General features: G+C 44.4%; 1 protein-coding gene across 1 annotated transcript in view; it reads right to left on the minus strand.

Annotated features, from left to right (window-relative positions):
• Positions 1–16,611, minus strand: part of LOC146081226 (macrophage mannose receptor 1-like) — a 282,981-nt gene that overhangs the window by 134,746 nt on the left and 131,624 nt on the right. Inside the window, exon 12 of the mRNA XM_083189331.1 lies at positions 7,157–7,320. Within this exon, the coding sequence (XP_083045457.1) occupies positions 7,157–7,320 (164 nt within the window). The remainder of the gene's footprint in view (positions 1–7,156; positions 7,321–16,611) is intronic.

The raw sequence follows: 16,611 nt of genomic DNA on the forward strand, positions 1-16,611 counted from the left end.
AGTGTTAGCTGTATTTATTCAAGACTTTAAACTAATTTAATTGATGTTAATTAATTAATTAATGGTGGCCAAGAAAGAACAGCTAATTTAAGTTCCACCTATAATTAACCTACGCAATCAGTAAACATCCTAACCACAAGTGGGATCTGCTCAGCCTTCTACATTGACTGCCCAGCCATCCAGTTGGTGTTGCTGTCCCCGACCGGGTGATCCAGCAAACGACTATAGCACACCGAAAAACCACTATATAGAACAAATCATCCATTAATGAAGACCTTAGATCAATAAACCTGCCGTTCTTTCCCGCCAAACAGCCAACACAACGAAACAGCTCCCCACATCCAAAGTAAGGAAAGGGAGGGTGGGGAAACTCGGGAGAAAAAGGAAGACTCCCCCTTCTCCTTTTCCTGCAACTCATATCCACAGCTAACTTTTCAATCCCTACATCCTTATTGAATGCCGAGTCACATGCTTCCCTTAGGTCATCACAGCCTAGCTTTTACCCACTACATGCCTATCTTAGTCATTCCATTTCTCGGAATGTAACAGCCACAGACATAACCACATCGGCTCTCTGTGTCTCCACTGTTAAACAGGGAGCCAGCTTGTCAGACCATTCCTCTGCAGGCCATCCCACATGTGTGGCCATGTGCCCAAACATACAAAAGGAACGCCTCTATGTTGTCAGCTAGGGTGAGCCTTGGTAGCCTCTCCTTTCTCAGCTCCTTCAACTCCTCATGAAATATATGCACCTGAGCTTGCTGTCCTTCAGCCAGATGCTACTGCCCTTCATACATCATCTGGACCTGAGCTTACTGCCCAGCTGCCAGTTCAGCAAACTTTTTTAGTAATTCCTCCATATTACCCTGCACTTCCCCTTTAAGGGCAAACTTAGGAGGCTTAATTTAATATGCCAGACTCGCACAACAGAATGGTTACAGCATTGCAGCATACAGGGGTCACAGCATAATACAAACTCTTTAGAAAGCTCTTCAGAAAGCTCCAATGGTCACTTGGGCAGCTATTCCACCAGCAATGGCCCTCTGCTCTGGAAACCCTTATATCAGGAGAGCACAGGTGCTAATGAGCCCAACAGTGATCATGTCAGTTTCCCTGCTGCTGCTCTAAAATCTGGACCGGTTCCTCCACATTATCTTCATTTGGGGGTATGCTATCCCTGCCACAATATGTATGTATAGATTTCAACTGTGAATTCATGCATTGTAAAAAAGTTCAAGAAATTGAATTCATCTGTATGATATACTACATTAACAGAATGTTATATGAAAGAGACTTTTTAAAGAAATGTCCTTTTATGGAGTCGTGATTCATTTACTTGGTTCCAATACCTGGATATAAGAAAAAGGCTATCATCTATATATATATATATATATATATGTCTAGTGTCCATAAGTTTTCAAAACACTGCCATCTGCTGGCAGAGAGTGAAACTACATCTTTCTCACACATGCACAAACACAGAAGGTAGCATACTAGTTTTCAAAGCTTTTACTTTGAGCGGGCTTACTAGTATATATGTATACATACCTGCATATATACATATATACATACAGTGGTGCATAAAAGTATTTGGACAGCCACCGAGTGTGCAAGTTGACCCACTTAAAAAGATGAGAGAGGTCTGTAATTTCCATCATAGGAACACTTCAACTGTGAGAGACAGAATGTGGAAAAAAACCATAAAATAACATTGCATGATTTTTAAACAATTTATTTGTATATTCTTGCGGACAATAAATATTTGGACAATCAAAAAGTTAAACTCAATACTTTGTAATATAAGCTTGGTTGGCAGTTACAGAGGTCAAACGTTTCCTGTAGTTCTTGACCAGGTTTGCACACATTGTAGCAGGTATTTTTTCCCACTCTTCCATGCAGATCTTCTCTAGATCTGTCATGTTTTGGGGCTGTCGCCGGGCACGGCTTTCAGCTCCCTCCAAAGATTTTCTATTGGGTCAAGGAAAAAGGAGTAAAATCCGAATTTTTTTGCCAAAATGCTCTGAAGGTCTCTCAGACCATGAGAAACATATTTATCTGGTCTGATGAGACAAAGAATGAGCTCTCTGAAGTGAATGCCAGGAGAAATATTTTGAGGAAATTTCGGTACTTGTTTCCTAGCACGGCGCCAGCGATTTTTATCTCAAGGATCGGGACCGCAAAGTCACGTCGATCGCATCGCATGCAACCAAATCGCATGCGATGCGATCGACGCGATTTTTACATTGGAATCAATGTAAAATGGTCCCGGAGACCCAATTTTACATTGTGCCCAATGTAAAAATCCCCCGAAACCCCAAATTTAATTGCATACCCCCCCTCATGGCTGAAATGTCCCCCCATTGTTAATGCCACCCCACTATTGACACCAACCCGAAGCATGGCGAGCGCAGCGGTACGCGTCCTACGACCTTTTAATACCCCCACTATCCACGTCGGCATGGAGTTGATTGTACAAAGTGTGGCGAGCGCAGCGAGGGGACGCGCATAACTTCACAGGTATACACGTCCCCTCGCGGGGATCGCCACACTTTTTAAAATCAGCTCCATGCCGACGTGGATAGTGGGGGTAAGAAAAGGTCGGAGGACGCGTACCGCCGCCCCTCGCGGGCTCGCTGCGCTCGCCACGCTTCGGGTTGGCGTCAATAGTGGGGTGGCGTAAACTATGGGGGGACATTTCACACACTTAAAAACCATGAAGGTGCATATACAATGAGAAATTGGGCACATTGGCCCATTTCCCAATGTTCCCTATGTAAAATCGCTTTGATCTCGTCCATCGCATGCCATTACAATAGCATGCGATGGACGCGATCAATGCGATTTTAACATTGAAAGCTCATTTAACATTGAGCCCTATGTAAAATCGCGTTGATCACGTCGGTCGCATCGCATGCCATTATAATGGCATGCGATGGATGCGATCAACGCGATATTCTTATTGCCGGCGATAAAGCCCGGTAATTAGCAGAAAATCGCGTCCATCGCGTCCATCGCATACCTTAAGTTACCTTAACTTAAGGTATGCGATCTACCACGACGGCGCCGTGCTAGGAAACAAGTACCGACATTTCAGAACCAGCCACCTAACCATCATATACCATTCCTATGTAATCACATCCCCACTGTACAGTCCACATTATTATTTATTTATTAACAGTTTCTTATATAGTGCACACAGATTCCGCAGCGCTTTACAGAGTATACTGTAGTTGAACATTCACATCAGTCCCTGCCCCAGTGGAGCTTACAATCTATATTCCCTACTACACATACTGCCCACATATATCCACTCTCTTTCTTTTTTCACATTTTCCATCCTCCTGACCCCTGGCCAAACTGCAGGGTCACCGTATCTTGCAGTACACCTGGAACCTTTGCATTCTGGTGGAATTATTGCAATAAAGAATATCTATCCTTGTGTATCAATGAATATTTCCCTATAGATTGTAAGTTTGCGAGCAGGGCCCTCATACCTTTAACTGTCTGTAAATACCCAGTTTGTTGTATCACTGTCTCCTATTGTAAAGCGCAACAAAATATTCTGTGCTATATAAGAAACTTTATTATTAATAATAATAATAATAATAATAATAATAATAAATACCCATGATACTATTTTTAACTTCTGGGTTTTGGCCACATAGTTGCCAAATTCTTGACTAGTCCTCAAATCTACCTACATCTTTAATAATTTTATTTTGCCATTTACTAGCACTTTCTTCCTTATCCTGCAACCCGTTTCTTATTATGTCATCTGTTTTATAACCTAATCCCATGCTTTCAAGTTTATTTATGCCCCTTTCAGACCGCACTTTTTAACCGGTATTTTGCCGTTTTTTAACCGTTTCAAAACGGTAATATGTGCGGTCTGAAAGGTGCAGAGTGATTTTGCTGTTTCCAAAATACCGGTTTTTGGAAACGGTAAAAAAGCAGGGTCCTACCCATTTCAGGCCCGGTTTTTTGGTGTCTCAAAGGGTCTGAAATGGTAAAAGTACTTGTCTCACCTCCCCGTCTTCTTCTTTCTCATTCTTTTCCCCCTGCACCACTGTCCTCTCTCCGGTTCCCCTCTGCACCGCTGTCCTCTCTCCGGTTCCCCTATGCACCGCTGTCCTCTCTCCTGCTCTCCCCCTTTGCGCATCCCTCCAGTCACAGTCGGTGCTGCTCCCCACAGAATTCGCCTTCATGCCCCCCTCCGACAGAGTCTGTGAGCCCGAGGAGGAGAGTGATTATGAGGTGGAGGCGGTGTCACAGCCGCTGCCCCAGCTCCCTCGGACACTTTGCAGTCCATGTCACTGGGCAGCGTCGCCTGCGCTCGGGCACCGCCGCCTGTGTACAGTCATGGGCCGGGTCAGGTCGCTGGGGGTGCGGGCACAGGGGAGCCGCTGTTCCAACGCGTCATGCAGGGAGATGCGCCAAACCCTCTATCAGTGCACACAGCCGGAGCCCTGCACCGCCGCTCCACCTCTCCCGGGCGTGCTCCAGCCAGCAGCAGCCTCCTGAGTACGGCACCGGGGGGCGGTGCGAGCAACAAGTCTCTGCGGGCAGGAGGCGAGCATCTAGCGGGAGGTAAGGAGTGGAGCGGTCCGCTGGGATGGATGGGGAACAGTAACCTGAGCACAGCAGTGCTGCAGTGCCCACTGAGTACACCGTGCTCCAGAGAGACGCTGCCAGACCAGTAACCCTTGCCAGTGCAGAGGCTATAGAGTGTAGAGTGTTGGAGGGATAGGGGAACACTGCAAACTGTCACAGAGAACAGGGAACACTGTTTGGGGAACCCCATATACATACGCTCCTGCACGGGTTCCCTGAAACGGGATTATGTACAAAAAACGCCATTTAAACGGTAATATACCGTTTAATGGATGCGGTGTGAAAGGGGTTGTTACCTGGCAGACCCGTTTTTTAAAACGTTTTAAAATACAGGGTCAAAGCCAGTTTTGCGGTCTGAAAGCAGCATTAGCATTCTGTGGTGAGGGACCATGCCTTATTAAAGTTGGACATACTGTACACTTGTCTGATATGGCCACTTTTCATTTGATTCCGATGAATCGGGCCAAGAAATCAGGTGATTGACAACTGATACGATGTGCTGTCCTGTGTGCATCGGATTGGAATCAAAGATCTGCCTGCATAGTCAACCTCCGACTCGGACAGCTTCCCGGCAGCCGGGAATGGGATTTCAAGCAATATATAGCATGCAAAATGACAGTATGCAATATATCTGATGTGATATATTGCATGCGATCCTGCTGCCCAGAAATCACCTGGGCGACTCAAGGGGTATTGGCTCTGACTTCTCCAGCCCTATCCCCCTTTAGGGGCAGGGCTGCCAAGAGGGGAGTACTAATTACCCGCGCCCAGGCTTGCTGGAGGGGCCGACCCCCCCTTCTCCCTCCATCTCTCCCGAGCAGTAGAACATACCTACAGCTTATTAGCATGAGCGTCTCACTGACAGGGCTCATGCTAAGCCTACTGTAAGCGCAGCACATGCTGTAAATATGTGTTGCTGCTGGTGAGGGGGGGGGGGGGTGTCACCAATAACACCCACCCCTTGACTTTATAGTGGATTTTCACCCCCTAAACACACCTCCTGCAATTAGGCCATGCCCCCAACATTTTACCGGGCCCGGCATTCCTCTTGGCTGCCCTGTCTAGGGGTGAAGTTGCAGTAGTATATACGAGATATTTCACATCTATGGCCCCCCTTGATTTATTATTTTTGTCACAGAGTCTAAAAACATTAATAAGATTTGTTTGGCATAATCTCTCCCCAATAAATTCATACTTTATGAATTTTTTTATTTTTTTTTGCGATACTGTAAATTGTTTTATTCATTGGAATATTATAATGGGTGCAAGGTGTGTGGTACACACGGGCCCTAGGTCCAGGGGGCCCACACATCCTGCATCCTTTTAATTATGCTCATCTCTTAGATGGTCCAACACTCGCTGCACAGATGCAAGTATCACTGGGGAAATTGGTGCCATGTCTATTTAACATGATTCATACAGATCGAGCCAGACTCCCCATCGCCACCATTCCAGTGCCCATGCGGGTATTTGTACATTGGAAAGACAGCCTGTACTTTTAAGGACAGGGCAACACAACATCGCTCAGCAATCCACCTGGCTTTGGAGGGAAAAGATTGTGACCAGCCAGTCGCTCTACACTTTAAGGCTGCACATCACACGCCGGCTACTTTGCAGTATAAACCATTCACTCAGGAACCCCTGTTAAAGAGGGCAGGAGATAACAACAAAGTATTACTACAACTGGAAGCCAGATGGAACCATCGTTTAAATACAGTGGCTCCGTCAGGCCTCAATGAATACTTGTCTTTCAGTTGCTTTCTATGACCCCTCTCTGATATCAATAAAGCCAGTAATTGGCAGTTAATATGATGCTTTAAATTGTTTTTTAAAAATTGTCAGATGGAAGCTATTTGATATATTATTTTCTATATGGTTGGCTTCACAGTGAGGTTCTATTGTTACAGTTTTGTAATTTAAATTACATTTTTCTTGCATATTAATGTACATGAAGAGACAAATTTTTTCGGGTCTCCGAAAACTGAACCCCCGAACTTCGTGATCCAAGGTAGGATTTTACAGACTAGTCCTAATATAGAAATTTGGTCATTGGGAGGCATAGGTGATTACTTTATGTACCCAGTTGAATTGTATGTGCTTATATAGAATATATAATGAATTCATTTATAAAAAATTTTGCTACACTTAAAAAAAAAAGAAGAAGCTCCTGGTTATGTCTTAATATATCTATTACATCTGTGACATAATCAAGCTCTGCCCGCAGGACTGCAAACAACACGATTCACAGATCTTCATGGAGGGGGCAGGGCTAAAATGATGCGTTCATGACATTTTAGCCCCGTCCCCTCCACAAAAACCCGCGGATTGCAGTGCTTAAGCGCTGTGGTGGGGAGCGGGGGTCCCTCAGAATTTGGGAGGGTTGCCCACCTTCCGCTGGAACCCTATTTTCGGGAGCCTTCCCGCCATTCTGGGAGGCTAGGCATCCCTGGCCTATATATCCCACATGTTGGTGTGAACCTTGTGATTTTTCTTGTTGACGTTGCATCATACATTCCCTTGAAAAATATTAATATATAAAACTTACATATCTCCAGAGAAATTTCCTTTCCGTGTTACTGCTGAAGGTGGTAAGGTCCCCGAAATTCCTCTTACAAAATTCTTGCGCTTTATCCATGGTTGTCTCTTCCTTGCTCACATAGTATTGTGTATCATTCAGAATTATCCAACCATCACTTGTTTCACTAAATTCTATTATGTCCAGGGGCAAAAAAAAAGCTAAGTTGTAACACTTCATTGCGAACATGAATAACATGGATAAAAAAATGTAAACAAATGAGTTTTAATAATTATTTGTGTATTTATAATTTTATTATATCTTTATTTGCAGGAAATGTCAGTGATCTGATAACTGAAGTTGTAAACTATACTCACTTCAAGATTAAAAGGCATATTTGTCTATCCTCTCAAAAGCTGCGGGAGGCTCACAATTTTTAGAGTAGTCTCCCGCAAGCACCGAAGGAGTGGGCGGCTCACCTGCAACATGCCCATTTCCTCATGACTTATCAGCAACTGCTGGATGTGGGAAGGGGGCAAAATTACTTCACATCTACCCCTTAATCCGCAGAAGGATTGCATGTGTTTCCCTATGTTGGGGCGGGGTGTAATGACAAGCCCATTTTTAATTGCCCCTTGAATATAGAGATGACGGCAGGAGGTGTGGCTCACAGGAGCACCATGCCTGTGAAGCCATGCCCCCTTTTGGCAATGTCATCTCCCCTTTTCATCCAGAATTCACAGAGTGACAGCAGTTTTGCCTATAAATTTTGTACAAGATTAAAAAAATGGAAATATTACTACTGAGAAGCAGCACATTTATTTACCATACCATGTTCTCCTTCAAGGCGCACCCTTATAGACCAACTGCTGAATCCTGTCATTTTTTAGACTATTCCTAACAATCACCAGATGGAATTGCTCACATGTATCTGGATCATATCTCAGGGATGGATGCCAGGCTGCTTATCTGATGCACATTTTCCTTTGATTGTGCAATTCCTGATGATGGTCATCTCGTTACGTCGGAAGGTATATCTACATTATGCAAATAAATTAATGTTTGGAAAACTTGTCCTTGCTGAATGGCCATCATTCCACCCACGATTATATATATATATGTGAAGTTGGATATCACTGGGTGGAGCAATCAGACATCGACACACTTTTTATCCAGGAAAAATGGATGCCACCGCTGTCTGGGTTGCACTACATGCAAGACCATGACAGTAGGGGATAAATTCAAACACCCCCATGGTGACAAATTGTTTTCCATAAATTTTCCCCTCACTTGCTCCTCTACATATGTGATATACCTTCTCACATGCCCATGCATGCTGTCCTATGTGGGGAAAACCCAGCGTCAATTTAAAGAACGCATGGCCCTACATAGGACAGCAATTTCACAAGCCTTCACTAAAGGATTTAGTGACCAGCCCATGGCACGGCACTGCCTGTTGAAAAATCACACGGTTAGCCAAATAAAATCTATGATTATTGATCATATTCCCCCCACCTTGCGGGGAGGTAATAGAAATAAGATCCTCATGCAACGTGAATCACGTTGGATTTATCAATTAAACACGCTGTCCCCGGGGGGGCTCAACGAGACTTTGGGCCTCCAATGCTACCTGTGACATGTGGGGTTTGGTGTTATGTTTCTCTACACTTCAGTATATTTTATGTATTTATGTGTATACAATGACTGCCACGATCCGCATTGATTAACCATTTTTTCTTCCCTGGTATATTCTGTGTTTTTATGTATGTACACTCAAACATGATATCTAGTCCATTTTGATCACCATTGTCTTATGTGAAGTTATAGTCTATTTTTTCCACTGTATTGATGTTACAACAGGGCTATGCTCTCTCTTTACTTGCATCGGTCATTATGACATATTGTCACAATGTTGTTGTTTTTATTCATGTTATGAAATTTGCATGCAGTGGGCGCACGCAATATAGCTGAGCCTCATATATTTATCTTGGTATATCCATGAGCTTGTCATTTAGCTTCCACACCAGAGTAGCTTATTTATTAAGACTTTAAACTACATTTTTGATTATTGAGGTCTCATAACGCATTGGCTTGCGCCCACAAACACGCTGCTTGTATTTTGTTTACATCCGGTTGCTAGGCAACCACCATTAGAGACTCTGTCTAGGCCTCCTGCAGCGCTTTCTTCCCGCTTCTGGCTTTGGCTGGCATAGCGGTGAATGTCTGGTTGGCGGAAGTGCCGTTTCTCCTGCTGCACATCGTGACGCCGTCTGACCCGGAACAATGACAGCTTCCGGTTCAAGACGCCGGGTGCACGATGCTGAGCAGGTGAGTTCTCTTATCGCAAATTGTTTGTGCAGGTGTTTTTAATTGTTTTTTGGGGGGGTGTCCTGTGGGGGTATTTATATGCTGTTTGTAACTGTGCAGTCTGTGTGCTGCTGTCCCTGACGACGGGGGAAACCTCGAAACCGTTAAAGGACCAATAAAGGACCTTTTATTCAAGTCTGAGTGAGTGCCGCTTTCATTGGAGTACTATATATATATATATATATATATATATATATATATATATATATATATACACATACATACATACATACACACACACACAAATATATTTGTTAAGTTTAGAAATAGTAATATTGCCATAGAGGTGCATGTAGTACTGGGATGTAAACTGTAATGTAGATGGAATTGTACCATATAATAAATATATTACATGTTATAAGCTTTTTCTCATGTGTAAAGGTTGTATTTAACATATATTAATAAGATAAACACAGCTCAGTGACTGGGTGGTCTTATTTGGAATTACAGGCAGTGGGGTTTGCCCAATTATGTTTGACCAGTGTGCAATAATTCATATATATTTGGGTGGAGGCACTTAAACTTTTATATTACCAGTGAGTTGTGGTAAAGAGTGGGCTACATATAATAATGGCTCCTAGTAGTGCCCACTGTTTTCTAATGTATATGAGTGCATCCGTATCACAGCACATCAGATCCTGGCGTTTACTTACCGGGTCCGGCATCACTGGAGTCTGGTTCTTCTGCGAGGAGGCAGGTGGGGAGTGAGCGGCATCTGTAGATGCGGCTGACTCTTCCGTGCATCAGGGGCATGAGCATCACGGGTGCACATCCTTAAAGGGGCAAGCACCCTTCTTTTATTGCTAGTGTTCACTAGAGGAGAGGGGTCAGCCCCTTCCACACAGAGAAGTCCAGTATTGCTACTAAAAGCACTCTACCTTTGAGTTATTTCCATCTGGGCTCAACTCTATCAGCTTTATCTTTCCTGTGCTATCAGTCAGAGTTATACTATCCATGGCCGGTCTGCATTGTTGCCAATGTAGCAGGACTCTACTTGTGTCACCAACACCTGTATTTGGAAACACAGGCTAAGGGCCACGATCTGCGTGTCGGATGCTGCTAAGCCCAAAAACTCTTGCCAGGGTTCCTGGCGAACACCACTAGCATGTTAGATTCTGCACCTCATTTCTGGGCATTATGCCAATTCAGAGATACAGGTTCGCATCCTGAACATATCAGTGGTTTGTGACAATAACCTTGAAAAAGCTGTTGAAACAGGAAGGTGTTGACATAAGACCCTTTATCATCCTGACCATCACTTTAACAATCTTCAGTAACCGAATCAGACCACAGATCTGGAATCTGCTTGCTTAGAACCAGCCAAAAAGGACCAGAGTTACCATTCACTCCAACTCATCTATGTACTGCTGTTGACAAACCCCACCTCCCCACAAGTTGGGGAGCATGTAAATTGATCCTGATACATTGATTGCGATAATATTATTAATGCACAATACCAGGATGGACTGGGCTAGGTAATACACTGTTCATCAAAACACAAAACATAGGAAGTGATCCTTTACTCCACTGTTGTCCACAATGGATCATGACATAATTTCCTCTTAGATGAGACTATCCAGATACAACGTTTCCAGTCACATGACCTATCGGATATGTCCGGCCTACACTCAATTCACCAACTATAATATAGCAAGTGTATAATAGGTAACAGGGCACCCCCATGGATACCTGGTGACCAAGCCAAATTTCAGTCGAAACGACTAGCCAATGGCATCTTCCCTAGTAAATATATATTGATCCATTTTTACATAACATACCTTGACTTAATGATTTATGCCTGTATGCATCACATCTGCCTTTTGGTGAACATATCCTACTTCAAGATACTGCTTGCTTTAAATTACGATGTGACTACCATCCTGGAGGTGATTTATTATTGTGATCTGTCATATTATATACACTACCATTCAAAAGTTTGGGATCACTTACAAATTTCCTTATTTTTAAAAGAAAAGCACTGTTTTTTTCAATGAAAATAACATTACATTAATCAGAAATACACTGTATACATTGTTAATGTGGTAAATGACTATACAAGCTGCAAACATATGTTTTTTAAAGAAATATCTACTTAGGTGTATAGAGGCCCATTTCCAGCAACCATCACTCCAGTGTTGTACATTGTGTTTGCTAATCGCGTTAGAAGACTAATGGAAGATTAGAAAACCCTTGAAACCCCTTGTGCAATTATGTTAGCATAGCTGAAAATAGGTTTTCTTGTTGGAATACCTGTAAAACTGGCCATCCTTTGAGCTAGTTGAGTATCTATAGCATTATATTTGTGGGTTCAATTATACTTTCAAAATGGCTAGAAAAAAAATAACTTTTATGTGAAACTTGACAGTCTATACTTGTTCTTAGAAATTAAGGCTATTCCATGCGAGAAATAGCCAAAAAACTGAACTTTTCCTACAATGATGTGTACTAATATTCAGAGAACAGAACAATCAAGCTCTAATCAGAGTAGAACGAGAAGTGGGAGGCCCCGATGAACAACTGAGCAAGAAGACAAGTACATTACACCTCAAAGGTCTTTAACTGGCAGCTTCATTAAATGGTACCAGTAAAATGCCAGTGTCAATGTTTACAGTGAAGCAGCAACTCTGGGATGTGGCCTTCTAGGCAGAGTGGCAAATAAAATATCAAGAATGAGGGTTTTAGCACTCGCTCGTGACCTTTGTAGGCCGTGGTGGATACAATAGTGGAGATTTGGATCGGACTTACAGTGTGGCTGACTGGATCTGGGGATACCCAAATGGAACTGGAGGCACTTCAGTCTGGGGATACCAAACGGGTACAGGTGATGCTGGAAAGCTGGGGATACTAGACTGGTACTGGAATCCGGGGATGCCGGAATAACTTTAACTGAGGATTGCCAACTTAGCAACATTAGAGGATCCAGGGACACTGGAATTAATTATTTACTGGTAACCAGGTTGCAGATAATGCACTAATAGGGCCAAAAATAGATAACAGATGGCACAATGTAAGTGGGTGGGAAATGGATGACAGATGATTTGCTGAGAGCGGATGGACTTCGGATAGAGCTGGATAACCCACAAACAGCTACAGTAGAGGGACAGCAGGCACTTTGTCTGGGCTGGACACAATAAAGCCAGTAGCAGTTACTGTAGTTTAGCTGAACCAAGTAGAGCTTGTAGCAGGTAATGTAGCTTGGCTGAACCCAGTGGAGTGGGTAGCAGGCACCGTGGCTGAGATGGACCCAGTGGAGTGGGTAGTGGGTACTGTGGCTGTGCTGGACCCAGTGGACCAGGTACTGCGGCTGGATTGGACCCAGTGGAACAGGAAGAAGGTACCATGGCTGGGCTGGACCAAATTGAGCAAGTAGCAGGTATGGACAAAGTATCTGAACAGAGTGCCAGATAACAGGATGTAGTTATAAAATTGCAGATGGCAATGTCTGCATCGGCGAGTAGGATCTGAACCCCCTTGTCTTGCATGGATAGGTCGGCAGGTCAGGTGGCAACTGTTATCCCAGAACTGGATTCAGGAACTGCAATGGGTGTTTCAGATAGAGAACACTCTCTCAGGTGTCTAATCAGGGAGAGCTGAGCATAGTTTCACCCACACAATGTTTGCAGCCTAGGTGCAGGCTGAATGAATCCAGGCAGGAAACACTGAAAGACCATGCAGAAACTGATGAACATAAGACCCAGGTCTGTGACATAAAAAGCCATATCTGAGACTGGCCAATAAAAGAAAACATTTACTATGGGCAAAAGATAACGGCATTGGACAGAGGAAGATTGGAAAAAAAGTGTCAAGCATGGTGGAGCTAATGTGATGGTTTGGGACTGCTTTGGTGCTGGTAAAGTTGTAGATTTGCACAAGGTAAAAGGGATTTTGAATAAGGAAGGCTATCACTCCATTTTGCAATGCCATGCCATACCCCTTGAACAGCACTTGATTGGAGACAATTTCCTCCTCCAACAGGACAATGATCCAAAGAACACCTCCATATTATGCAAGAACTATTTAAGGAAGAAGCAGGCAGCTGGTATTCTGTCTGTACTGAAGTCTCCAGATCTCAACCCCATTGAGCTGTTGTGGGAGCAACTTGACCGTATGGTACGCAAGTAGTGCCCATCAAGCCACTCCAACTTGCGGGAGGTGCTTCAGGAAATGTGGAGTAACATTTCTTAAGATTACCTCAATAAATTAACAGCTAGAATGCCCAAGGTCTGCAATGCTGTAATTTCTGCAAAGGGAGCATTCTTTGGGCAGTATTCAATGCCCTTTTTCGGCATGTGCAGCGAATCTTGTTTAGGATTTGCTGCACATTCGCCGTGTTCCGGAGGACTGGAGAATTTGCTGCCAGCCCTCCTTGTCTACCTATTCAATGCCGCAGGGGCTCGCTGACCCTGACCACGAATTTTAACCCCTGCGCTGAATGAGGCAGGGAGCCGAGGGACAGCGGCAGGCAGGGAGATGGAAGTCTCTCTGCCTGCCCCAAAATGTGTGTGGGGAGAAATGGCAGGGGCGCTTTGTAGGGAGCCGCTGCACTGGTCCTGCTCGTGTATATCTAATGAGCGAGACTAGTGTGAAGTGAATATGTAATGAGCGTCTCCCCGCCCCCTGCTGGCGAATGTGTAAAAAATGTAAAAAACATAATTTAAAATTAAATATATATTTATGTGCTGCATGCACATGAATAAAAATAGCATGCTCCTTCACAGAATAAAATTTCAGATTTTTTTACACCAAACAAAAAAAAAATTATTTTAAAAGATCACTTTCCAGTTCACCTTAAAAAGATGTTGAATGCGACTTCCGCTTCCGGCTGCATGGGAGAAGCTGCCTGACACCGCAGCTCCGGGAAGATCCCGATCACCGAACGCAGAGGGGACCCTCTTCTGTCCCCGATCACCGTTGCCTCCCTGCCTGAAGACCCCCAGGTCCCACCGAGCCGTCCGGAGACCAGCTATCATCTCCCCCTGAAGCGAACGAGCCGCGAGGAGACCGGTGACGTCACCCGCCGCCCGCCGCCATTACACTGCGGCGCACGAAGAATCCTCCGGCACTAAATAAGGCTGTCACGAGGGAGCACGGAGAACATAAACTCCCCAAACAACCTGCAATACAGTCTGGACTCCCCCAGCCTCACTCCACAAGGCCTGCATTTATTGCCAGAGCAGAATAACCTACACACTACGACGCCATCTTGAAACGGAGCCCAGGGAGACGGAGAGAGACCAGTTAAGGTATTGTGAACCCTAAGAATGCCTACCCCTCAATACTAAGGCTGGCACTTTATATAAGAGGACACTGACCCACGCCTCTGAGACAGGCAAAGCTGCATCGCTATCCCCATACTGGGAATAAATCATAGCACATCACAGCAGCACTTCCCCTTCATACTGAAACCCACTTAATCCTAACCAAAGAGAGAAGGATCTCTTTCCTCCCTCCTCTCCTATACCCCTTCCCAGACATACTTCTGTCTTCCAACTGTGTGACCTAAAAGTCATTACTCCCTCTTCCCCCCAAGAAACCGCTGAGACCCATCCAGCAACATCTGCTATAAATGGATCAATCCCTCCCTGTGGGGAAACAGAATAGACACACACCAACCAGAAACGAAAAACGCAGGGCTGAACACAACATGACTCCAGAAGGAGAGGAACATATCACCCCTCTCTCCCCTGCTTCTAAGAAATCAGCTACAACAACAGGTGACTCTGATATTCCACAAAACAGAAGAGATATTGACTCCCCAGTCACTTATAGAGACATTGTAGATGCCATAAAATCCACTATGGCCCCCCTCCTTTCTAATGCTGTTCAAGAAATATCTCAGCAGATACAGCATCTCACCACCAGAGTATCCACAAATGAAAATAGACTGGGAGCTATCTCTCATGATATGCACATCATGCAAAAAGATATCATCAGATTACAAAAAGATAACTTCCAGCTGTGGAATAAGGTCGACGAGATGGAAAATCGATCACGGAGGAACAACATCAGAGTAGTTGGCCTCCCGGAAGAAGTAAAAAGGTCCAGCTCTAGAGGACTTTGTCACCAAAAAACTACCTGAGTTATTAGGAATCACAGCAGAATGTAAAGACCTAGTAGTGGAGAGGGTCCATCGATTAGGCTATATACCCAAACACAACAACCCCAGACCACGACCAGTCCTGTTCCGCTGCTTAAATTATTTACATAAAGTCGCCTTCTGGAGGGCCTCCCGCAAAATCCAGACCCTGATGTGGGAAGGGAAGAGACTGCGTCTATTCCAAGATTTCTCAGTTGAATTGTCTAAACAGAGGAAAGCATTCTCCCCCATCTGTACCAAACTGGTGGAGCTGAAAGTGAGGTTCGCGCTAATGTACCCCGCCCGACTGAGGGTATTCTATGAGGACACTCATTATGACTTCTCTGACCCGGAGGACGCCGAGGGATTCCTCCGAGATAAACTTTCTGTACCGCCCGTTGACATTACTGATAAGTAATAGGAGTCTGACATGAAAAAATGTTTATTTTCTTCTTTATTTTGTTCTTTTTCTGCTCCGCCTGTCTCAAAATGTTTCAGCAGTAGATACACCTCCAGCAGTTTAGCTTAGAGCATTAAGCCAACTCCATCTAACCCTACCCCCATCATTCTCCCTCATGCCCCCTTCTCTCCACCTCCCCCCCTCTCCCTTGCCCATCGACCGAATATACAGTAGTTCTTTGGTCACTATTTTTCTTTGGCGCGGAGCTCTCATACCTATCCCCCTGGTGGGACATGGACCAGGGTGAATACGCAAAAAAAAATGGGATTATGCCTGGAGTAACTCTCCCCCATGCTTCGTTCTAGCATAGATACCGTGAACCCCGTTATTGGGTCCACTAAATTGTTAACTTCACCTTACTGTTTTCAGCGGAATGTCCACGTTCTGGACTGCTTCCTAAGTGCGTGGATCGCACTACTTTGTATTTTATGTTTCTTCTTCCCCCTGTCTCGTGCATATCTGTCTTCCCCCCCATGTCTTCCCCCAATGTTTCCACAGGATTCCAGAGGCTTCAAAACTGAGAGAGAGCTCCACGTCAGGCCGATGCCTATCAACCCTACTCACCCAGACACTCATGACTGA

Source organism: Crinia signifera, chromosome 5, assembly GCF_055691185.1.
Source record: "Crinia signifera chromosome 5, ASM5569118v1, whole genome shotgun sequence".
NCBI lineage: Eukaryota > Metazoa > Chordata > Amphibia > Anura > Myobatrachidae > Crinia > Crinia signifera.